The sequence below is a fragment of the Myripristis murdjan genome, chromosome 21 (genome assembly GCF_902150065.1).
Source record: "Myripristis murdjan chromosome 21, fMyrMur1.1, whole genome shotgun sequence".
Taxonomy (NCBI): Eukaryota; Metazoa; Chordata; class Actinopteri; order Holocentriformes; family Holocentridae; genus Myripristis; species Myripristis murdjan.
Window position 1 is genome coordinate 33423314 of NC_044000.1, and position 25472 is coordinate 33448785.

General features: G+C 45.8%; 1 protein-coding gene across 1 annotated transcript; it reads left to right on the forward strand.

Annotated features, from left to right (window-relative positions):
• The first annotated feature begins 935 nt into the window (after positions 1 to 935).
• Positions 936 to 24928, forward strand: LOC115379808 (integral membrane protein 2B). Its single transcript, XM_030080717.1, has 7 exons — positions 936 to 1173; positions 19582 to 19713; positions 20356 to 20418; positions 21270 to 21410; positions 22221 to 22331; positions 22889 to 23039; positions 23804 to 24928. The coding sequence occupies exons 1-7, from the start codon at positions 1090 to 1092 to the stop codon at positions 23890 to 23892; spliced, it is 771 nt and encodes a 256-aa protein (XP_029936577.1). The 5' UTR covers positions 936 to 1089; the 3' UTR covers positions 23893 to 24928.
• The last annotated feature ends 544 nt before the right edge of the window (positions 24929 to 25472 follow it).

Sequence of the window (25472 nt, forward strand, 5' to 3'; positions counted from 1 at the left end):
GCATTTTGTAGCATTCCAGTAGAAAATGTATGAATCCCTACACAAAACCTTTAATTTTTTGTCTAAAATGAAGGAGTTCAACTGTGAGTCAGCATCAGCCAAAGGTCAAAGGTTACCGTTTCAAGGATCTGATGGAACTGTGCAAACACAGCTCCACCCTCAGCACAGCCGCTAATGGACCAGCCTCAGGTGTGTGTGTGTGTGTGTGTGTGTGTGTATGTGTGTGTGTGTGAGTGTGTGTGTGAGTGTGGCATCCTTTCAGAGTGTGAGGGCCTCTGTCTTTGTTTCTGATGTTTCATGTAGTGTTAGATTAGACTTAGAATGAAACAAACAAAAAATCTTTTATTTGAATATTCTGTGTACAACTTATTTTAAAAAACAACAATATTGTGATTTACATCTGAATCATTTTTAAAAGTGCTGCGCAATGTAATTCAAGATATAAATTTGTAACTGGATAAAAACAGAGCAAGAGAATTCAGCAGAATTGGTCCTTGAGGGGATATTATGCAAATTCAATTCCACATTTTCCTGCTTGCTTTTCTTGCTTTCATGCTATTATTTTAAATTGGGTTAAAAATGTTTTCAGTTCAGGTTTTCTGAACATTAAAAGACAGTTTGCATGATAGTCACCTCCAGGTGAGGTTCTCACCGGTTGTATAAACCACATATTTTACTGTTTTTGTGTCTTCCTCTGTTTTATCTCCATCTTTTATATATATATCTTCTTTACTTTTTCCTACTTCTGTGGTTTATTTTTTAAATGATTTCCTATTTCATTCTCTCGTTTTTTCACTTTATTGTAAAGCACTTTGAGCTACACCCTCTGTTTGAAAACTGATATATACATAAACTATTAATTCTTTAGTTAGTTGTTTCGTTTTATTCTGAAAGCTTGACCGGAAGTTTCACGGCGTGATTCCGGCTGGCTTGACGCGTCTCTCGGCTAAACAGACGGAGATTGGCCGGAGAGAAGTGGAGCTACTTTTACTTCGGAGCGATTTCTCTTTCAACTTTGTTTTTCCTTTTGCTTTTGTCGACGCAGCGTCGATCCTTTTTCTCGGTTGACTCGTCGAAGTTGATTCCAGGATGGTGAAGGTGTCTTTCAACTCTGCCCTGGCGCAGAAAGATGCGAAAAAGGACGTGGAGACTCTGATTCCCGAGGACGACCAAGTGAGTAAAATGGCTAAACGTTAGCTTAGCAGTTACCGGCGGCTAGGCGGCAGCTAGCGGCTCTCCTCCCGCCGGGCAGCCGCTCTCCTCCCGCCGGGCAGCGGCTCCTCGGTCCGGGGTCTTAGTGGAGTTTCCTCGGTGTCCGTCGTGTCGGCTCCGTGTTTGGTCTCCAGGCTCCGGGCAGCGTTTACACAACATCAGCTCTCACTGTTGAGTAACGTCAAGTAAAAACACTTCCTCAAATATTTTTACATTTGTTTAATACTTTGAATTCTATCCCATATTTACTATTATTATATATACAATTTGTTATTTACATCACCATTATTAGTATTTTTAATTATTTACTGTTACTTTATTACGTTTTTATGATATTAAATTTTATATAAAAAATATTATGAAATTTGTACATATTTTCAAACAATAATGACTCGTTATTCGTTTTTTAAATTTAAAAATGTTAACTTTTTTTATTCGCAAATACTTTTAATCAGTAATGATTCGTTGTTATTTATTTTTTAAAATAATATATTTGTTTATTTTTAAATATTTTTAACCAACAGTAACTTGTTATTTTTTTTAAATGAAAAAAAAAACTTTTTTTATTTGTAAATGTTTTAAACAAGACTGACTCGTTATTTATTTACTTCTTAAATAATAATAAAAAAAAAATACATGTATTAATATTTTTTGTTTTTGCCTGTAACTTCAGCAGCTGCTACAGGGTTTGCTGTGTTTCTCTTGTGGATTAATATTTGTAGTTTATGGTGACATGTTTGAAAAAGGTCTAAAGGCGTTTTATTTGCCTACAGAAAATTCTGCACATTTTCTGAAATGACTTTATTTAGTGTGTTTTTTTCCCCCTTGGCTTTATACTTTCCGTTTGAGCTGCTCTTTATTTCTTTCCTGCGTTGGCGAGACACTTTGACTGAGAGGTGCGTCACTGAAAGGCAGATTTAGGCTGGCAGACTCGCCTCAGTAACAGGTGAGGTTTTGCACTTTGAGAGCTGGTTTGCTCTCTGAACGTCCCATCACCTGTGGCTCAGAGGGTCCCAGCTCTCCTGCTCGGCTGCTGTGGTCCCCTCACTGCGATATTAACCCTGTGAAACCCAAACAAAGTCACTCCATGTTGTGCAATAAAAGCCGACAAGAAAATTACCAAGAAATGACCAGATGATAAGCAAGAAATTACTTAAGAAAAACACAAAAAAAAAAAACAAAAAAAAAAAAACCTCTTGGGTTTGGAAACAGCCAATAGGAAGCCAGGCCTTGACCTCAGGCCCTGGTCTGGGTCCCATAGGGTAGAAACATCTTTTTGGCGTGCGAGCCCGGCAGCCACACCTGGAATGTGATTGGTCAGATGAAGCGAACCTCACAGGTATCCGGGGCAGAGCCTCAGACGGCTGCTGTGAGGACGGCGGCCGCTGCAGTTTGGACAGAAGCGGAGCCGCCTGTGTCTTATCTGAGGCGACAGACGAGTGTGTGTGCGCTGCCGCCGCCTCCGTCTGCTCGCGCTGACTCACCGACTGGCACGGAGCACGCCAACATGTCTGCGAGCCGCTTTGAGTCAGCCCCTGCTCTCTGTATGACTCCAGCGCTCACGTTCATCACGGTTCATGTTCCCCTTCAGGCCGGCAGTATCACCGCCTGGTTCTCCCCCCATCAGGAGTCATTTGATTTCTCAGTCGTCAGGTAAACTGGGTGTGCTGGTGGCCGTCTCTGTTTTACGCAGAAGGGAATAAATAAACTCAAACAAAAGCACAGCGGTGAATGCAGGCAGGAAGGCAGACTTCCTTAAGGGACGTAGCTGCTGATGAACCTTTGAGTGACGCTCCATCGCGGCGTCCAGCAGATGCTCGTGTCCAAACCGAGTCGCAGCTGAAGCACGTTGGGCCGGACCGGGCGTGCAGCTTCAGAGTCAGCTAAAATCAGGTGAAAATTAAAGAACGTGATGTGAGACGCTCCACTGTTTTATAATTCTGCTTTTGGTGAACGGATGTCATGATCAGATCTTACGTTTTGGGCAAAATGTTTCCGACTTGCCCAGACTGAGGACGTGTGGATTTAAAATACACGTCTTAAATTCACGTTGAATTAGGGGAGGGAGAAAAAACGAGAATGGTTTTAGGAGAAGTTAAAGTGTCGCGGGTCTTCCTCTTCCTCCAGCGGTGTGTGGATCTCTGCGATAGACGGAAGGATAAATGTGTTCAGAGGTTATTGTTCCTCTGTCTAACTTCTCCTTAAAATCAATCCCATTTTTATTAAAAAAAACTGCAGGACGTGTATTTCAAACCCACATGTGTAAATCAGGTTTGTTTTTTTACTTTGATAGAGCCAGGCTAACGACTCCCATAGACTTCAAGTCTTTATGCTAAGCTAACAGGAAATACTGCCCATAGGAACAAAGGTGGAAATGCGGTCCAGCGTCTTTCCTCAGTCTGGGGACGTTGGGAAAAGGGACTTTGCCCAAAACGTCGCAGTATTCCCTGAGGGGAGCGTGTCTTCCTGGGCGCTGTGACCTGCTGTGGTGATAAAGCACAGAGCAAAGTCCTGGGTGTTTACTGGTCCCAGCACAGCCGAGGTGCAGGTCGTGCACGCACAGTAAATGCTCAGCAGAGAGTCCCTGGGTGAAAAACAGGAAGTGGGGTTGTGTGGTGACATGGCGTCTTTCATCAGAGCACAAAGCGCCGTCAGCGCCGTGTCTCTCGGTTGGGTCTAATCTGTGCTGCTGCTCGGTGTTTATCTGCTCAGAGGAACCAGTCTGCTCCTGCTCGTGGCCACAAACTGCACAACAACATTCTTGGTGTTTTTTCACCTTCGCCCCCCTCCCCCCTCCTCCAGGCCGACTCACTCTTATCTTGATAATCACAGCTTAATGTCTTCCTTCTGGCAGTTGAAGCTCTCGCGGAGCAGCAGATACTGTGGCGCTCTCTTGTCTCTCGACTCAGACAAGTGTTCCCACACGCTGCCACCGAGGCCGGACGCCCCTCTGCACTTGGTTCAGGTTGTTCATCTTTTGGATCTCGGCCTATGTGATCCACTGACAGTACAACTCAGGGGGCCCCATGTGATTGCTGTGCTTGGGGCCCCCAGACGTGCAGGGCCGGCCCTGGCGGACATTTTAAAATTTGCAGACGATACGGTTATTGTGAGTTTGTTACACAATAACAAATCCAGCCATGGTCCAGTCTTGAAGGATTTTATTAGTTGGTGTGATCTTTCTTTTTTGGTGTTGAACACATCCAAAACGAAGGACATGGTCATCGACTTCAGAACACAAGCTCCAAATCAGGACCCCACAGTCATGAAGGGCCAACCTGTGGATTGTGTGGACAGTTACAAATATCTCAGGACTGTCATTGATGCCAAACTGACTTTTAGCAAGAACTGTGATGCTGTGTGTAAGAAGGGACATCAGCGTTTGTTTTACTTATGGAAATTGTCCCGTTTCAATGTCGACAAAACTATGCTGACCCTGTTTTATCATGCTTGTCTTTTGCCCTGGTGTCCTGGTTTGGGAATCTGTCACTACAGGACAAAAATTCCCTGAACCAAATTATTAAGTGGGCTGGCCGGCTAACTGGGGAGCCTCAACTCACTATGTCAGCCTTGTATGGCACACAGCTGCAGCGTAAAGCCAGCTCTATCCTTAACGCCTGTTCTCATCCTTTGCATGGTGAGTTTCAACTCCTTCGTTCTGGCTGTCGTTTTGTGGTCCCTAAGGGTAGGACAAAACGTTACAGGAATAGTTTTGTACCCACAGCAGTTGTAATGCTGAATAGTAGGGCCACAAGGTGAACAATTTCGTTCATATTGAACTGTAGTAAGATGTGTGGAGATGTCCAGGCACTTTTATATTCTGTGATGACTGCATTGTTTTTCTATTGTATGATTTGTCTGTGTTGATGTCTTTGTGTGGCTGTTTAACTGAGATTGCTGAGTTCCTGTCTGCACAACAAATTTACCTTCTGGTACCAATAAAGAAACCTTGAACCTTGAACCTTGGTGTTGCGTCGGGAGGAGGTCAGCTGGCTTGTCCCTGTTGCTTCCCCCGGCCGGATGCCTCAGGCAGGACAGCCGAGGCTGCTGGGAGGCCTGAGCGGTGAGCGGACGCCGACAACAGGAACAAAACGTTTTGTTCAGCGGGGACGAGGCCCCGTCCGCCTCAGATTTCACCGGACGCCTTTCCATCGATCCTCACCGTCGACTGATTTGTACCTGAGCTTGTTTCCACTGGGGCCGGGCGCCGTGGACAGAATCCAGAATGAAGCTGTGTCTCTGTGCGTTGTGTGTCATCATCCAGCTTGTTATCACCGCTCAGCCACCAAAATGATGTCTCCCAGCCGTCTCAAGTGAATGAAATAAAATTGGTTGTTAACACACACTCCCACTGGAATATTCAGATATAGCCGAATAAATAGAAACCTCATGTAGGTCACATGGCACAGGGTCCAGCTTTTCTCTGCACATCCATTTGGCCCAGATAGAAACTGACAATTTGTGACTCCCTGCAGCTTTGGGTTGTTCACACTGATTGCAGACAAGTCAGTGTGTGTGTGTGTGTGTGTGTGTGTGTGTGTGTGTGTCAGTCCCATATGATCTGATAGAGTCTGAGCTGCGGTGTGGATGGCAGATTGTCACATGGAGCAGCGCTGGCATCCTGCTAGGAAAACTCTGCCTGATCAGCTATTGAGGAGTGATGGCAGGGCACCAGCCAGCTGAGAGCTGCGTGTGTGTGTGTGTGTGTGTGTGTGTGTGTGTGTGTGTGTGTGTGTCTATGGCGTGAACATGCAGATTGCAAGTCTGAAATGCTTCTGTGTGTTTAGTTTGCAACAGAAAGAGCTGACTTGTAACACACAGAGATCCAGTCAACAGATATTTCCTGGCATATATCTCTGTGTCGACACACACACACACACACACACACACACACACAGTAAATAACAGGCTGTGCTTTAGGCTGTTATTTAAATTGCAGGAAGAACAAGTTGTTGCAGATGCAGAGCCCTGATGCGAGTCAAAATGCGGCTCTTTTCATACTTTGCGGGTGGTTTGCATGCGAGCGCTGCAGCCTCACGTCACGTTCTTCACTGTGTTGGACAGGAAGACGCTCAATGCTCTCCTCCTCCTCAGGCTGTCGTTTAGCTCACAGTGTCTCTCCTCGGGGCAGAGACGGGTAAAGTGATGAGCTGAAGGCCGAGCCGGCCAGGACAGAGACAGAGGCAGAGGACGGAGGAGCGACACCTTCAGGATCACCTGAGTGAAGCGGCTCGATTAAAAACCAGGACAGGATCCTCAAACTGCGGCCGGCACGCGTCTTTCTAGAGGCTTCCTGTTATCACCAGAACCATCGGTGTGTCTTTCACCACACGGTACACCAACCCACAGGTTTCAGATTCAGGCTATTAATAAAGATCCGAGAAGCCGTTTTCACAACTCTAATCTGTTTTTGTTTTTTTTTTTATGTGTTTGATTTGACTCGAGGAAACAGTCGATACTCTCGCTTTGTGGTTCGGTTTCTCACGGGAAAACAAAACAATCAGATGTTCAATCAGATCGATATGAATCAACAGAAGCGGCGTGGAGGCGCTCGGCCTGGTCGCCGCAAGGCTGAGCGCTCAGCTCAGGAAATGCTGCCGCTGACCATGTTCTTCTCTCGCCGTCCTGCACAAACACTCTCAGCTGAAACCATCTCCAGCACAGGTTATCATCACTGCACAGCTTGTTTTGGCTAAACACCAAGGTGACGGTGTGTTTGCTCTTTGCTCCATGTCAACCCTCCAACAAGTAGTTTCTCTCTCTCTCTCTCTCTCTCTCTCTCTCTCTCTCTCTGTTATTTATTCACATGTCAAAACACGGCGCTCTGAGCGTCTGCAGCGTCTGCCAGCTTTGGCTTCGATGTGGGTGGGAGCAGGGAGACTTTCCAAAAGGGCACAATACTTAAAACCAGACAGTAGGTTTTTTTTTTTGTTTTGTGAACAAGTTCCATTTTGAATCCTTTCTGTTGTTCATTACTTGAAAGGTATTTGCCTCTACTCTGGATTAAAGGCTGGTTTATGTCATGTTTACACCAAAATGAATCCGTCCATTTCAAATGATGTAACCGGGGTCATTAAACACATCGCCACAGGAGGACGGTGGTCTGCGAGGTCATTAAATGCGTCACTGCAGGAGGATGCACTGATCTTATCTCCAGTATTATCAGTTTTTGCGGTTTCTTCTTCAGTCTCACGTGAAACTTATCAGCTGCACCGCCTCCATGATTTCCGGTGCTGCTGCTCTGTTTGGTCCGTAAACTTCCTGAAAACGTGCACGTATGTAAGCATGGACAGAAGGCTCCGTCCATATCTGTATTGAACAGTGAGATTAATTGAGCCTTAAGGCTCGACTGCGTAGACCAGTAGGAGTTTATTTTTCTAACAGGCGGGGTCTTGGAGGACGGTGTGGCTGCATCGCGTCCACGAGCTCTTATCAAGCCAAACCCCCCAGATGAAGGTCTCGGAGGGAACGCACGATGAAAACTACGTCTGGCCCTGCAAAATGAGGTGCATGCTCTAATATCTAGTATAATTGAGTTTACTGCAGGCACTAATTTGGAGTTCAGAAGAGTTTTTTAAAGTCCTTGTAAAACAGTTTGGCCGTTTGGAGATTCAGAGCTTCAGCGAGGTGGTTTGGCTGCTTTCCATTTATTCTGTTTTGTTGCTCTGTAATTCAATTCCAGGTGACATTTACAGGGTATTAAACCCTCATATCCTTGGCTTGATGAAACCTGCCTTGAATCCAGACTTTACTGACGAGCTGAGCTCGGTGGAGTCATGGTTTCCCCCCGCGGCTCTCTCCGTGCTGACAGGGTAACCTCTGTGCGGCGGGGCTGAAGGACGCCTCCGTGGTCGGTGTGTTTGAACACCGCGGCGTTGTGTCTTATGGCGAGTTAGCGCCTCGGCCTCGGCCCGCGAGCCGTGTGCCGCCACACACGCTGAAGATCACATCAGCCTGTGCTGGTGCAGCATGGCGGCTGCTTGTGTGACGTGTGGACGTGAGGGCCGTGTTGGTTTTGGGGGTTTGGAAGTGGGTTAAAACAGCGGTGAGCTGTGAGCGTGGAGCTTTCAGGTCGTGTCACCCAGCTGGCAGAACTGTCACACCTTATGTGTTTTTTAGGGTTAACAGTTTTGTTATGTATAACCCCAGAGGGGTTTTTCCGTAAAATAACAGTGACATAATGACTCAGATGAAGACCATGCTGCATCATGTTAGTCACTGGAAATGTGTTCCAAAATAAAAGCATTTTAATCCCAAGAAGACAGCTACAGTCAGAGTTACTGGAAGAGACCTGACTATTACAGCTGAGGAGGAAATACAGAAAGTGGTCATTGCTCACAAAGAAAAGAGAGAGTCAGATACACGTTCTGTAAGATGTAAGATCCTGCAGGCTGAGAATAAGACAACACTCACTTCATAGAGTTTTTCTAGTTAAATTAGCTCAAGTGAAACCATCTCCATTACACACCGAGGAAAACCCCGGGGCTGGAATCTCATTGGTTCAAGTCAAACAACCAAGGAGGCGTGGCCGCCTCAGTGCCAATCACATCGTGCGTACACACACTTCACACTGCTTCCCGTCCCCAAAGCAAACTGAGCTCAGCCTTGTACCTGAGCTCGGCTTACCTCAGCCACACAGCAGCAGAGAGGGGAGGCGGCCATGACGGTGGGAGGGGCTCGTAGGAGGGGCTGAACCTCAGGTGGGAGGGTGGGGGCTGTTCTGACAGATCTGCCCACAGTTACCTACACAAACTTTAAAAGTCTTCTTCTACTCACCTTGAAATATCTCATATTCCAGTTTGTTCCAGCCATCTCTGATTGATCAAATGGAGAAAATGTAGGATTTTAAAACCGCAAAACGCCATCATTTAAAAAGCTCACATTGTATTTCATGCTGTATAACAATAATAAGTCTCCGGTATCCAGTCCAGCGTGGGTGATGGACACAGACAAGCACGCCTCATGACCACACACAGGGGTGTTTGCATGAGTGGTCTTTTTAGCAAGAAGAGTGAAAAATACCCGTGTTTGGGAAACTGTGAGCATCCAGTTGGATAACGGAGACTTCCATAACCCAACTGACTCTTGGTCCTGATTGGATTGTCTCTCCTCCATCGGTTTAAGAGACTCTGAGTCAGATCAGCACTTTTGGGTAAAACACTTAATACTGTCAGACAGCTCTGACCCCTCACCTACTTCCTGCTGGTTGCTCATAATGTTGATTAAATTGAAGCTTTACTTTGCTTCTGCGCTCTCTGTGAGTCAGTCAGCAGGAGAGTCAAATCCTGAACTATAAATGGTTTAAGAGCGGTGTGCAGAAATAGAGGTGAAGGTGCAGTGAGGAGCTGGATATAGTCTGCAGGCTGCTGCTGGAAGCGCCGAGGCAGGAAGGAAGCTCGATTAAGAAGCTGGCTGCAGTCGACCTTGGACATGTCGGAGGGAGGAAGGGAGGAGCCCACAGCTTATCACACTGTTTTGGGTTTTTTATGTCGAGGTGAAGATCTGCATGTGTGCCTGCATATGAAGTTTATTTCAGAGTTAGACATCCACCATATGGAAAATGCAAAGCCTAAAATTACAGCCATGCCAGTAAAGTTACTATTAAAAGTTAGGTGTCAGCTTGTGATCTTGGCCTGTGAAACAGTTTTGTTTTTGATGACATGACGGTTAAGATCTTTTATTTTAGTTCTTCCCCGTGCGTGATGGCATGATCAATCCACAGCTGATTATCGCCACAAAATGGGTCACAGCCCCTGCAGATCTCATCCTGAACATATGGAGGGAGTGGGGGCCCTGTGGCGATGTCGTTTATTAATCTGTTAATGAGTCAGTCCTGCAGCCCCAAAACAGCCGGTGGGCTTCGTGCAACGAAATGGATTTTCTTCTTTGACTGCCTGTTCACCGGTCAAAGCTGTCCGTCTGCACGCTCACGTTTACCGTCCTGGCTGGTCAGCTGGTGATGCTGAACCCTGCAGCTGAAGTGCAACTTTCCATCTCAGTGTTTTTGGATGTTTGGTGTTCTGCAGCCCAGGAGAACAGGCCAGCGTAGACGAGGAGTGGGGTTGGCATCATCGTGTGAAATGTTCCATATGGGTTCAGTCCCATCGCGGCCGTAAACGTTTCATTTGCAGCCTGCAGGTAATTGCATGTTGGCTGCATGGTGTCAGGCCAGCCGGCGGCTCCCCCACAGGAAGTGGAGCGGCTGGTCTTTTTCACTAGTACAAAATAAAATGGCTGTTATGGTTAATGGCAATGGTGAAAACAGAAGTCGGCCAGGCTGTTGACGTGTGTCACACTCGCTTGAGAAACTGCACATGTGATGTCCTGTGAAAGCACAAATTAAAGAAACAGTCACATTTAAATCAGTGTGTGGCGGTGTGTTTCACGAGCACTTCAAAACGCAACTGAAATCTAACGTTGCCGACGAGGTGAGCACAAAATGATCAGAGACAGTGTTTCTGTTATCACCTCCTCCAGTGAGTAAAATTATTTTAATAAAGTGTGTAGGTATCCAGACAGTCATGATATGTAACCTGACGATGTATTCATTTCATGTAGTGGTCACATAAATGGATTAAAATCTCTTTGTTTTGGTGCTCGCTGTAAAACCTCTCGCCTCAGCAGCTTGCCGCACAAGTCAGTTTATATGGAAGCTAGCCCGCTGTTACCGTGGCAACCGTACACTTAAAAATGGCCACTGCTCGGACCGTCCTGGAAGTGTTGATCTGAGTGGGACCGTTCCTCTCCGGTCAGTGTCTTTGGGGTCAGCGGTGTCTCGGAGAACATCTGATGTGTTGTTCATTTGTCATTTGTTTCTCCATGAAACTCGGAGCGTCTTCATGGAGAACGTTTGTCCACCAGTCAGAGACGAGGAGACGAAGGCAGCACCTGTGCAGAGCAGGATGCTGATCTGTGCCCGCTGACTGAGCGAGGTGAGGCCGCAGCACAGCAGCGTCTCGGCTCCACAGCTCGCGTCGCTCTCCGCCTGCGTGTTTTCTGATGCCGTCTGAGACGAGCGGGGCGTCTGACAGGATTACAGGCTAATCGCTCATATTCAGACTCGGGCGCAGAGCTTTAGCCGCCTCCTGCAGGGCGCCGCCGACCGCTGAAACCCCAGGGGAGGACGGATCGGCCGGCCAGCCAGTGAGACCGGAGCGTCCGCGACCTCTGGTCTCCTCAGCCCACCCAAATCAGCCAGTTTGACACTGCAGCTCTGTCCCATTGGTGCCTTTTAAAACAAGACAGAACACGTCAGCCACGAGCAGCAAGTCACAGATTTCTGTCTGCTCTGTGTGGTCGAGGTTTGTTTCAGCTCTAAAAAAAAAAGACAAATTCAGGAAGAAAAAAGGGGAAAAGAGTTGAAACTTCTCCTTTTTGCCACCTAATTTTTGCAGGGTTTTTTTTGTCACTTTTGCTTCTCACTTTTTTTGCATTAGTTTTTTTTTTTTTCGATGTCCTCATCTGTATTGGCCTGTGAGAACCTGCTTGATGTTTTCAGTTACGAGCCTCTGGTTTCTTGCTCTCGGCTGCTTGGGGGCAGGCGGTAAAGGAGCAGGTTTGGCAGCGACTGTGTGGAAAAGCATTGATCTCCCTAAAATAAGGGAGGCTGCCTCGTCACATCCAGCGATTCGCTGCGTGTCGGGTTTCACAGGGCCGCTCTGCCCGCTCACGAAGCCAAACCTCAACATGGCCGCCTTCACCTAGGCGGATCGAGCTCAGAGCGGCGGCTCGGGTTTCATGCGGTATCGCTGTCTGACTGAAACTGAGCCTCCGTCCTGAACACTGATACTCACCTGTCTGCTCAGGTGCAGAAACACAACCTCCTGCATAATGGATTGATACACAGGAGTCTGCAGGCTGAGCGTTTCTGCTGCTTCAACACGTTTACAGAAGCACAGAAGCTGTGGTGGAGCAGGATCAGTGGGTTTTCCAGTTTAGCGGGGCGTGTTTGCACACTGAGAAAACAGAAGCTGGGACGTTAAAATACTGCAGCAAAAAATGCAGAAGAGGAAACAGATATGTGCTGGTTAAAATTAAACTGCAAGGGCCTCGTAAAAACACCTTAAAGTCAAAGAGTGGAACAAGCTGTATGATGGGAAAAAAAATAGTATTAATGAGAAAAAGCTCTGAATAGAATGTAAATGACAGGAGACATAAAGCCCTAAAGCAGCCATTTAAATCCCAGGAGGAGGAATGGCAGATATTTAGTTTTAAGCTGAGAAGCAAAAAATGATTGATAATGATGAGTTTGTTGTGTGGATGTGGGCCAGGTGTAAGACGAGCCGCCCGGCCTCAGTTCACCTGCCTGTGCTGAAACCCTCTCAGAGAGCCGGGCGGCCCCGTGCTGCTGAGGCGGGACGTCCCGGCCGGCTCTGACCGTGGGTTTGGAAGCGCCCGCGCCCGCAGCAGGTTCACATGCGGCGTGTCGCCACAAGCAGGAAGAACCTCGGGCACCGAGCGCAGGACGAGGGCGGGGCCAAACGACGTGGAGGTGTAAAGATGACGTGAGCCTCCCTGATGAGGACAGGACTCAGCAAAACCTGCAGGGGTTTTCCACGGCTTTTATTAGAAGCTTCCATAAACTGTGGGAACCACCGGACTCCCACAGCGCCTGGTGGCTCTCACCAGCCAGAAAACCCTGTAAACGGCGGCTGGTTACCCACCGGCACGACCCGCTCATGGGTCAGTGTGAGAGCCCAGCGGCACACGGCGCTCCCCGAGGCTCGGGTCTCCCCGACACGTCAGAACACGACTAACAGCAAAGAGAACAACGCAGCTAATCAGGATGACACCTGATTACCTGATATTGACATTAACCTTAGACACAGGCTGGGAATGAGCTCCCAGGCATTTTGAAATAATAACAATAATAAGATTTTAATGAATTTCATGCATTGACATTACCGTATCCCCGTGTTGGTGCTGTGACAGGGAGAGTTTCACCAACAAACCCAGCCAGGGGCTTGTTTTGTCTCCTGAAGTGTCCATAAAGTTATTCAGTGGCTTCTTTAAAGATGGCTGCCGGCTTGTGTGGCGTTCCCTGTGCCGCGCTCAGAGCGCCGAGCGCTTTGTCGCTTAAACACTCGACTCTCCATTTTGACAGGTGAGACTCTGCTGCTGTTATCATGAAAAACAGTGTCAAGGTTTGTCTTACAGTCTGATCAGTGGTGCGTGACACTGTGTGTGTGTGTGTGTGTGTGTGTGTGTGTGTGTGTGTGTGACCGACGTACAGATGTAGGAACAAAAAAAAAAGGGGGGGGCAGGAGGTTTTGTGAGAGCCGGCTCTGGTCGTAAACAAGATGATTACAGTTCACCACAGTCATGAGAACGGCAGGCGAAAGAAATGCAATGACAGCCGGGTGGCTTAGTGGCGCAGGTTTGAACCCCGGCTGCAGTGCCATTGAGCAAGGCACTTAACCTGCAGCAGCTCCAGAAACAAGAGAAAATAATATTTTTCCTGCAGATGATGCTTCACTTGTTTTTGACACATTAAAATAAAGAAAAAAGCAACAAAATAAAAGTAGAAAAGGGAATAGAGAATATTATATTATATATTATATATATTATATATATCTCAACATCATTATTAGATATTCTGTCAGTTTATGTATTTTACATTTATGTGGATGACAAACCCCTCTCGTACATTGTGTAGTAGCTTAACAAGGCAGAGATGATGTTTAGCTCACACCCACCAGCAACACACACACACACACACACACACACACACACAGAGCACATGGGTGTCCTGCACCCCGTGAGGAGCCTTGATGACTTGGTTAAGTGGAAAACTTTGGTTTATTGTGGCTGACTTGTTGTGGCTGTTTGGTCAGTCTCTCTCACACACACACACACACACACACACACACAAAGAAGCATTGATCGTGTGAGTGTGTGTGGCCTGACTGTGATGTGAATGCGACCCAGATGAACTTGTCACCTCGGGGGTTCGTCCCGGCGGCGGCCCGGCCACGGCAGCGCCCACAAGAAAGATCAGAAAATGAGAGCCAAACGCTGCGGCGGCGGCGGCGGTGGCGGCGGCGGCGGCGACTCACAGCGAAGAGCAGACAAATGATCTGAGGAGGAAACAAGACGCAGAGAAACGAGAGAACGGGGTGAAGGGAAACGTGAGGGCAGCAGAGCCGGCGGTGGGCACGGTGATGTGAGGGAGAGCCGCTGGGAGTCAGAGCGTCTTCATGAAAACTTCTCATGGAGCCTCACAGTTTAGTGTCAACAGCCGCACACGTCCTGGTTTCATTTACAAAATTAAAATTATTATCTACCTACCTATCTGCTGCAGCCCACAGCGGTTCAGATGATATAAGGCGCAGAAAGTTCAGTAAAATATTTTTTTCCTGCACTGGTTTCATTTAACCCTCTGAGCAAACTTCACTTTTTATTTCACTTTTTTTTTTTTTTGTCTTAAATTTTAAACATGATAATCATAGTAACTAGAAATATATATATTTTTTTACTTTTCTGTGCCAATTTTCAGTTATTAAGACTGAGATTATTCAGGTTCAGGTTATTATTCAGTTATCAACTAGGCCTATATTTTTTTTTACTCATTTTCTGATACTTTTCTTCTAACCTGGTAATTTCTTGTTTACTTTCTGGTCATTTTCTTATTTATTTTTCAGCTCATTTTCTTGTAAACAGTTTTTCTTCTTTCTTTTTTTGCTTGATTTTTTTTTGCTCATTTTCTTGTAAATTTCTTTCGCTGATTCCTCGCTCATTTTCAGATCATATCTTGCTAATTTGCTTATTGCCTTTTTCTTCTCCATTTTCCCAGGTGAATTGGTGCAGGTTAATAGACGTAATTATTATTACAACATGTAATCAAGCAGACCTGCCTTCTCTTCCCTGACATTAGTACCTTGTGTGTGTGTGTGTGTGTGTGTGTGTGTGTGTGTGTGTGTGTGCGTGAGCACTTTGTTTATGTTTTCTACAGTAACAGCAGTGTGTGTATAATCTTTTGTCTGTCTGTACAGAGTGTTCCTGTGTGTGTGTGTGTGTGTGTGTGTGTGTGTGGGGTTGGTGTAATGATCTGAAGGTGTTACCGGTGTTGACACATGACTGTGTTAATGAGAGCCACAGTGTGTGTGTGTGTGTGTGTGTGTGTGTGTGTGTGTGTGTGTGTGTGTGTGTGTGTGTGTGTGTGTGTGTGTGAGTGGGGGCTGTGCAGTGGTTATGAAACGCTCTGCAGGCCTGTTGTTTCATGTTCTCGACATGAAGCTCTGCCGGCTCCTGTTGCAAAACACTCAGAGCCGGGAAGAGGCTGGCGGGCGGAGCTGCTCGGCACAGGAAACACGCGTGTGATTCGCCTGCTGGTTATCGTTATGGCGATCAGTAAAATGTGATGTAACAAATTTGTGTTTCGTTTTGAGCGAGCCTCTGGTTGGACACACTGCAGATAAAATAAACCAAACGGAGTTAGATAAGGGCGTAAACGGCTTCACCTCCGTCCCACCGCTCATCAGAGTCCCTGCGTGATCACGGCTGGAAGAGCCTCCAGCAGACTCTCAGTCTGCAGCCACATGTCTCCGTGAGTGCTTACACACCCGGGGCCTGTTCACACTGCGTTTACCTAAACACACCATGAAATGAGCTGCCGTGCCCTCTGCTTCCTCCTCGAAGACACAGGATCCTCACTGGTGACCTCACGCTGCCCCTGAGTGTGTAAATAATATTTTACCCATCCCATCCAAAAAAAAAAAAACAAAAAAAAACATTTTCTCGCTGTAACTCTGCTCCCTGTTTGCTGTTGGTTTATCTTGTGGTTGATGGAGGCGTGGGGAAAGAGGAGAGGGAGGAGATCCTGTGCGATGACGCTGACCTCTCTCGACCTTTCTCGACCTTTCTCTTTCACACCTTCGCTCTCGCCTCCCGCTTTCTCTTTCATCTTCTCTCACCCGTTTTGCGTCTTGTTTCTGTAATTTGGTTTCACCCTTTCCTCCCCCGTTTGGCTTCCTCTCATTCTTTTGCTCGCTTAACGCTCTCTGCTCTCTCTCTCTCTCTCTCTTTCTGCCTGTGTTATTTCGCCCTCCGCCCCGCCCCGTGGCCTTGTGCTCTTCCTGAAAACATGAACCGACACTCTGGGAGTTTTGTTTTGCTGCCTGGCTCTGGAGGTGAAGGTCAGGACGGGCCGGACTGTAATTTTGCGCTGAGTGGCCAGGAGCCCGAGGCCGGTTTTTCTTTCTACAGTTTCGCTTTGCACAAAGAGCTGGACGTTCGTTTGTGGTTGTTTTTTTCTTTATCTGCCCAGGAAACGCTGACTCACGGCCTGTGCACGAGTCAAAACGTCAAACCACAGACGAGCTGAGTTGCACTTTCTGAGCTGATATGGTTTTATTCCTCACACAGATAATCCAGGGTCCTTGAAACGTCTGGAAAAATCTCACAGTAACAGAACTTCTTTTTATTATTACCTCAAATTCAGCCCACAGAGCTCTTTTGTTTTCTTGCCAAGCAATTTTAGGTTTCTTTGCGCTGCATTTCCACTGTTAAGTTAACAATGACTGTCAATAAACTGTCATTAAATTCACTGTTGCCCTTTTTTCTGTCCAATTATTTCCCTCACAACTTGAGTCAGCCATGTTTAGTCAGAAATAGTCTCGTTTTTCCAGCCGTTTTTGATTTATTTTGTATTGGACTTGAGTTTAATTCCAGCTAGCGTCAAAAAAGTCTCAGGAAAACTCCGATTTGATGTTCTGAAATCAGCAGGCACCCCTTTTTTCTAAATTTCATTTTCCCTCAGGATAGTGGCCTCAAGTTATCAGAGAGTGGAAAAAGCAGGAGATGGTTTTGCTGCAGATGGGAAAGTGAACCCGGCTTCACTCCCACTCGCTGGAAGTTTTTCTCCACGTCGTCTCGCGGTGCCAGGAGGATAAACAGTGTTAGCGGGGCCGGTCCCGGCGGGAGCAGAGCTGCTAACTCTGGGAAAACATCTCTGCAGGACCGGGGGGCAGGAGTGTGTTTGTCCATGTTCATGTGAGCCTGTGGTGAAGGGAAAGCCATGCTACAGCAGCGTTTTCCTCACACAGCTCCAGAAATCTGGAGATTTAGCAGTTTTACACTGTTGGCGAAGTTGGAAATTACATAAATGTCAGGGGAAAGTGTGGATAAAAGTTGAAATATCCTTGGCACATTTACCACCGTGCACTTCCATGATGTCATTTACATTCTAATATTTGTGGCTTTGTGTAATAATCTTTATTTATAGAGTGATGTGGCATCGCTAGCAGGCGGTTTTGGCAGTAAAGTCCCAAATTTGTTCATTTAAATCCAGAAAATGAGGTCTGGCTCTGTGATTTTCAGACTAAAACGGTGCAGGAAGCCGGACACATTCTGACGTCAGTGTTTCTGCAGGTGCATCTACAGGCTGAGCATCAGGTAATAGAAGAAAATGCAGAGACAGAAGCAGAAGGGAAGCAGCCGCAGAGCAGGATAAAGCTCCAGGTTAATGATTGTCAGGCTCTTCAGGCTCCCGTCGGCCTCGGCCTCTCTCCTCAGGAGGAGGACGAGCCCGGGCCCGTCCCGACAGCAGCTGGGCCCGTATCCGCCTGGCCAGAGTCCACCGGGCCGTGTTTTCCTGCAGATTGAAGCCTCGCCCTCCTTCACTCTGGTGTGTGAGAGCGGAGCTGCCTGAGTGGAGGACAAAGTCTCAAGTCCTCCAGAGTCGCTGTCATCACTTTATGTAATCCTGACTCACACGGAAATGCTTGTAAAAAAAAAAAAAAAGAAAAAAATCAGATTAAAGAGACAGTAAGAAATCTGTTACTTTTATCGCCCTCTTTTGCCAACCAGCAGGAATTGCAGCAACGTTCCAGTGGAAAACCCCACTCCAGATGATTTTATATTCTGTGACTGTGGTGCTAAAATGTGATCTGGACAAAATCAAATATTGTGATATTTATACCTCCACGGCTTCTGGTGCTTTCATAACATATTTACACACAAGAGATTGTAGCTAAACAGTCATCAGTAATGTGGATATGATGACCAAGCAATGATAATAATGATAATAATAATAACAACAACAACAACAACAATAATAATACAGCAGCTTCAAAATTGCATCAACAACAACAACAAAAAAAAAACAACCTTCAACTTCCCTGTTATAATCAGTGAGGTTGTCCAGGCAGGATTATTGATTATTTCATTTTTTATTTTAATTTTTTTTTTCACCGTGCTGTCTTCTCACAGCTCGTCCTGACAGGAAGTGCAGCAAACAAGCATCGACCGGAAACAAACAAACAAAGAAAAAAAAGACATCCCCTCTCTCTTTTTTTTTTCTGCTTCCACTCGTCAGTTTGTCCTTGAACATTGTGGAAGAAAGTTGGTAAACACTTGAGACGTGCGTTACGTTTGACTCCACCTTTCTGCCTCACCTGCCCGTCAGGAGGCCTGTCCCTCTCTCGCTCTTCATTTTTCTCACTTCTTCTCTTTCTCTGTGTTTCTGCCACCCTGTTTTTTTTTCTTTCTGTTTTGCCTCTGATTTGCATGACGATGAGTCACCCTGTTAATCTGTGACTGTGTGTTTGCCCATGAAAAGGGATGGGAGCCTGCCTCGTCTGCTGTAAACAAAGCTTTTGTCTCTCTCTCTCTCACACACACACACACACACACACACACACACACACACACACACACACACACACACACACACGCCCTGGTGTGGTTGTGGTGGCTCAGGAAAGCTGCCAGGCTCCTGTGTGGTGTGATCTGGCTTTGCCCTGCCCTCCATTTTGCTGCATGAAAGACTTTTTTTTTTCTTTTTTCTTTTTTTTTTTTTTTTTTGTATTGAACCTGGAGGCAGTGGATCATTTTATGCTAACATCTTTTAATTTTATTGTTGTTTATTCAGTTGTTTCGCCAAAAAGAAAAATGTGCAGGTTTCCAGTGTTTTCCTGTAGAGCGTTCCTCTCAGTCATCAGGTTGGCAGATTGGCTGAAGCAGCACGTCGGCCTGGTACACACTGTGGCCTCACATCATCCAGCTCTGACATTTTCTAATTAGAGTGAGCAGCAAAAATAAAAAAAGTCACGTAGTCACATTTGTCAGTTGCCGTCCCGTCAGCTGACATGGCATTTTTTTTTCTGGCAGCGTCAGTGTTGTGCAGCGGTCCAAAACCACTTAGCGAATATGGTAATGAAGTAAAAGTTGATCTGTAGAGTCCGTTTAAACAGCTTAAATCCAAAGTTAACAGTGGAAAATAAATACATCAACAACAATAAACAACAGGGGACTGAGTGATAGAGATGAGAAATTGAAAGGTTAGTGGGCCAAGAAGGCGGTGAATAAAAATGAGTCTTTAGCCCAGATGTAACCCACATGTAACCGTGGTGACGCCCCTGTCTCCTGCAGGACCCTGAAGCAGCCGTCCCGTTGCGTCAGCAGTCCCGGGCCTGGTGCTGGTGCATGTGCCTGGGTTTGGCCCTCATGCTGGCCGGCGTGGTGGTGGGAGGAGACTACCTGTACCGCTACTACATCCAAGAGGTAAACGGCAGGGAAAGCACACACACACACACACACACACACACACATACAAGTCTCCAGAGGAACTAGATTTATCTGCATCTGGGATGATGTTGATTTAAAGTAAATATATTATCATATGAAACTAGACGACCTAAAGAATCCCTTGGTACCGAGCGTGTCGTGCTCGTTTGCCTGCAAGCCGGCGACACATCACTCCAAACTACATTTTAGCGAAGGAAAAACTGACATGATAATTTTCAGTGGGGTCCCCTGACTTCTGACCTCCAGCTGTCTGAATGAAAATGGGTTCTCTCCCCTTTGCAGACACGCCCACCTTCTGCTAATCCCATGCAGTTTGGGTCACAAAGCCCAAACGACACAACAGAAAGGCAAAAAGTGCAAACCAACAAGATCTCAGTTTGGGAGAGAAACACGATTTTATTTTGAAGGGATGAGGTGGATGAGAGAGGATGTTTACAGATTTGTGAAGGTTTTATTGGTTGAGATTTTAATTTCCAGCCCCTCGAGCAGGATGATGACGTCGCTGTGTAAGACGCCCTGTTGGACAGGAAGTGGAGGTCATGTGAGGGGGTTTTTTCGCTCCGTCCCTGATGGTGTGCTGATGGACGGCCCCTGCTGTGTGTGCTTTGTCTCCTGCAGGAGGGCCAGGTGTTTGTGTGCGGGGTCAAGTACCGCCAGGAGGACTACATGATCCAGGACGAGGTACCGTCATGTTTTCTCTCTCTGATTATCAGCATTTACAGCTCCAAAGGGATGTGTTTGTGTATTTGAATAAAAAGAATATTTTTCATACTAGTTTTTCATTTCCACAGCACTTTTCAAGCTCAAGCACAAAGTCCTGAGTCCTGAGTGATTTGACTCATGTGCTTGTGAATTCCTGTTAATTGGAATTTTACTCAGGTTCTACTCCTAAGACATTCACTTTGTTACTGACTGATCTCATTTAAAACCAATGAATCAGGTTTTTGCAAATGTTTTATTCTATAGGATCTAGAAAGTATTATCTCTGTTTGTGTGTGTACTCGTTAACACACAAACACATGCACGTGCACATTGGGAGAAGCTCACAGTTATAAAGAAGTTAAATGCGGATAAAAAGAAATAAGGTCATATGAAGCAGATGAAATTTGATGATTCATATGAGGCAAATATACAGCGATGCCATTAAAAGAACAAACTCTGACATTTAAACCAGATAAATGTGCAAAATATATGGAAATGTATCTAAACCAATGAACCTGTGAAAACGCCACAGCATGGTGTAAAGTGAGCACGGTCCTCAGCTGATTTTATTTTGTTTTTATTTGGTAATTTATGCGCTAACTGACCGACTGACTGACTGACTGATTTTATGACTTGTTCACTAACATGAGAGTTGGGACAAAGAGAAAACATGAGTCAGATCATTAAAGCTGCTGTGTGCATCATGTTCTTTACAGCTGAGTCACTGATTGGTTGGTTGGTTGGTTGATTGATCGATTGATTGTTTGATTGGTTGGTTGGTTGGTTGGTTGGTTGGTGACTGGCTCCTGATTGGCTGCCTGGTGTTGCAGGTGGAGGTGCCGCAGCACCAGGCGCGGACGCTGGAGGAGCGCATCCAGGTGAACGAGCCCGAGGGCGTCGAGCTCATCAACGTCCCCGTGCCCGAGTTTGACGACAGCGACCCGGCCGACATCGTGCACGACTTCCACAGGGTGAGGCCGCAAAGCATGCTGGGTAGTCCCCCGGTTAAATTCGGGAATCTCACCAAAGGGGAATTAGATTGGAAAATTAAATTCATAGATGTTGAAATGCGCTGCGGTAACGTGGAAGTGTGACTGTCGTCTCTTGGTGGGACGACGGCTCTCAGAGACGAACACGAGCACCTTCTGGAGAAAATTACTCACGTTTTTGGGGGGGAAAAATTAAATTTAAAAAATAGGGCTTTTTTTCCTGAGGATTTGGCAGCCCTGTCTGAATCGCTTTGCCTTTATCAGCAGTGGAACGATATGATACAGATACAAGAACAAATGAATTTGTATTTTATTTAATTATATTTAATTTTACCTCCTCTGTATTCAGTGTTTGGCTTGTGTAAAAGTTTGCTCTGCATTCTGAAAAATTAAAGTAAAGTATTAAAAAAAAAAAAAAAAAAAAAAAACAACCACAGGTTGAATGTTGACAACAAAAGGCGCTCAAACAAAACCCCCAGAACAGAGGAGTCTTTATGTAAACTAATAGATGAGAAAGCCACAGTCACAGCTTCGTCACGGCAACCTGTGAATTAATTTGCATATGGAAATAATAACGTGACTGTATGGAAACATGCAGCTAAAATGAGTTGTAATAGAAGGAAAATGTTAATACATGTGTTATTTAATGAACCATGATCTCCAGGCCTGATGTGTGTGAGCTGTGATGAGGTTTGGCCGTGTTCCGCTGAGGCGACCGGCCTGCGTCTGACTCGCGGTCCGATCAATAATCTGCTAATCTGATCTAATCTGACGTCTTTGCTCCGTGTTCAGAGGCTGACGGCCTACCTGGATCTGAGTCTGAACAAGTGCTACGTCATCCCGCTCAACACCTCCATCGTCATGCCGCCCAGAGACCTGCTGGAGCTGCTCGTCAACATCAAGGTGACGCCGCCCTCCACCCACAATGCACGGCGCTCTGGAGAACAAGCGCTGTTGCATTCTTCTTCTGCTTCTTCTTATTCCTTTTTTTCCGCTTGTTAAAACCTGGTCAGCATACTGCTCATGTATGGAACTGAGCAGAACGATGCATATATTTATGCAAATTCATACGATTTGTATAAATTTGCAAATTCAATGAGTTATTGCAAATTTAAAGGATTTTATTTGTAATTTTTTAGACTTTATGTTCATATATAAACATTAATAACTCAAAGTCTAAGGAGCACCAATAAACAAAATGATATGAGTCTACAGAGTTCTGCACAGTTTGACACATACATGGAACGAAAGTCTAGAAAAAGCCTATAAATACAAACACATAGATTTCCATTGTATTTATAGGTCAGCTTTTGTGTTCAACTTTTTAAACACTCAGTACGACCTGCTGATTAAACCTCCAGACTCTCATGTTGATGGCATTTATGGTTTATGAGTTATGACGTGCATGGAGGTCAGTGAAGCGCCACCCGAGCCGCGCTGACCCTGTCGTGTGTGTGCAGGCCGGCACCTACCTGCCTCAGTCCTACCTGGTGCACGAGGAGATGGTGGTGACGCAGCGCCTGGAGAACATCGACCAGCTCGGCTACTTCATCTACAACCTGTGCCGCGGCAAAGAGACGTACAACCTGCAGCGCAGAGACAGGGTCCTGGGTAAGACCTCTCACTCGGCACCCAGCGTGTCTTCACACCCAGCCAGCTGACCTTTTACTGGACGTTTATCGGCCGGTCACGCAAAACCTGCACATTTTATCTGACAGATAAACTAACAAATAAAGGAATTTCTCATCTAAATGCAGTAAAAAAAAAAAAGTAAGAGTCCTTCTGCCTTAAAAAGCCGCTGACGGTAAAATAATCACATCACCATCCTGAAACAATCAGAGATAACACACAGGTGTTTCCACGTGTTCTGAGCCCAGCGACAAAGCTGTGTGATAGAGATCAGCTGACGTCGTGAACACACCTGACACACACACACACACACACACACACACACACACACACACACACACACACACACACACACACACACACACACACAGACTGGACATGAAGGACCCTCTCCAGGCTCCAGGCTGCAGTTTCTTTCTCTCGTGGATCACAAGGTGTAGAGCCTCTTCTGGCTGCCCTTCATAAATATATATTAACATATATAGAAATATATTAGGGGTGTAAAACTGAACTGTAGAAAATGAACAAACAAATCCACAAAACACCAAACAAGGTGCAGTGTCACACACACATCCACTGTATGAGAGCTATATGCGCGCACACACACACACACACACACACACACACACACACACACTGAGCTGATGAATTAGTGAATGATGAAGTTCTCTGTTATCTGAAGCTCATGAAGATGGTACTGTGAGTTCCTGATCTCTGTCTGTCTGTTGTTGTTTTGTTTTTTCCAGGCATTCAGAAGCGCGAGGCCCTGAACTGCCGCACCATCCGTCACTTTGAGAACAAGTTTGTGGTGGAAACCAGGATCTGTGAGCCGTGAAGCCGGCGGCTCGCCTCCTCACAGCAGCTCTTAACGTCACTGGCGTGCAGTGAGATTGTTTTGGGGTTTTTTTTCCATTTAATTCTCTTTTCTGTCTCTTTTTTAAAAAAAACAAAATTTGTTCTATACTTCAGGTAGCTTGTGTGCGTGAGAGAGTTTAAATGTGAAGCTGTTTTGGTAAATGTTCCTCGAGCTCTCCGAGTGGGACGAGGTGGAGACTCGTGTGTTTTTTCACTTTATGCAGGCGGCGGCGGCGGCGGCGGCGCTCTTCGGGTTTTGAAACAGTTGAGGGAATCATTTTTCTGACATAACTAGCTAAATATCAGCCTGGCTGATTATTTAATAGTTGTTTAAATTATTGTAATCAAAATTCTGCAATTATAGCATGATCATATATTTTAATAGATAAAGGTAAATTACATCTACCCATTTTTTTCCAGCTTAAATGTAGAAAACTGCAGAAGAAATTGAAACTTTTTTACCCTCAGCCTGATTTTTGGAGCAGATTGGTCCAGGGAGATTTTTATTTACTGTATTTTGTCTGCTGTAGCTCTTAATACACTGCACCTATTATTTCTTAACTGGAAGATGATGTTAAAATAAGAGTGTGGATGCCTGATTCTCTTGTTATGGTAAAATAAGAAAATAAAAAAATAATAGCAGGGAAGAAAATCCAGTGAGAAACCAAGGACATCCTGACATTTAGCCTTAACAGAATAATGTTGTATGTGATAATCTTCGAGCCGCTCACACGTCCCACAGTTAGACTGCAGCTGTTTTGAAAGAACGTCAAAAAAAAAGAAATAAATAAAATAAAATAAATAAGAATTCATTGGCGAACAGATTCCTCTGCCTATTGAACGTTCACAGGAGGACACACACTTACGTTAACGTCTGTAATCTTTTTCACAAAGTTCATCTGTGAAAATTTCATTGTTTTTGAATGTATAATTTTTTGAATAACTCTCCTTATTGTACTAATTTGTATATATAATCTCTGTAAAGACACGAGCAGGCACACACCTCAATAAATCTTGGAAAAAAAATAAGAAATACCGTGGTGTTGTCTCTGAGTGTTTCCCCAACTGGAGCTGCTCCGACCCAGACCATCAGAGATCAGAGGGAAGTAAAGCTGAAATAATCCTTCAAAATAAAAGTTCTGAACAAGGAGCTCGCTTTCTGTGTGTTCCAATACAGTGACAGGCCAAAGGGGGGCGCCAGAGAGCTCAGTTGTCTGGTTGTTACACATTTTAAAGCCCAAAGAGAGATAAGGAAGGAAGCCAAACCGCACCCAGGCTGAGACAGAACAACAGCGTGCAGGACACTGTTTTGTCCACCGGGGGCAGCACTGAGCTCTAAACAGAGAAGAGCATGTGGCACTCAGTGGGGCTAAATGCCATAAACTGATCGGTCTGTTTGATTCCAGATATTGATCAGTAACTGGACTGTTCAGTATTTCTAGTGCAGACAGGATTGTGCGCTGAGCTGAAATCCATGGCTGGAAAATGATGATCAAATGAAATGATCAGCAGAACCGGCTGACGCTCCCGTGGTGACAGACAGGCACCTGGCCGGGTTGG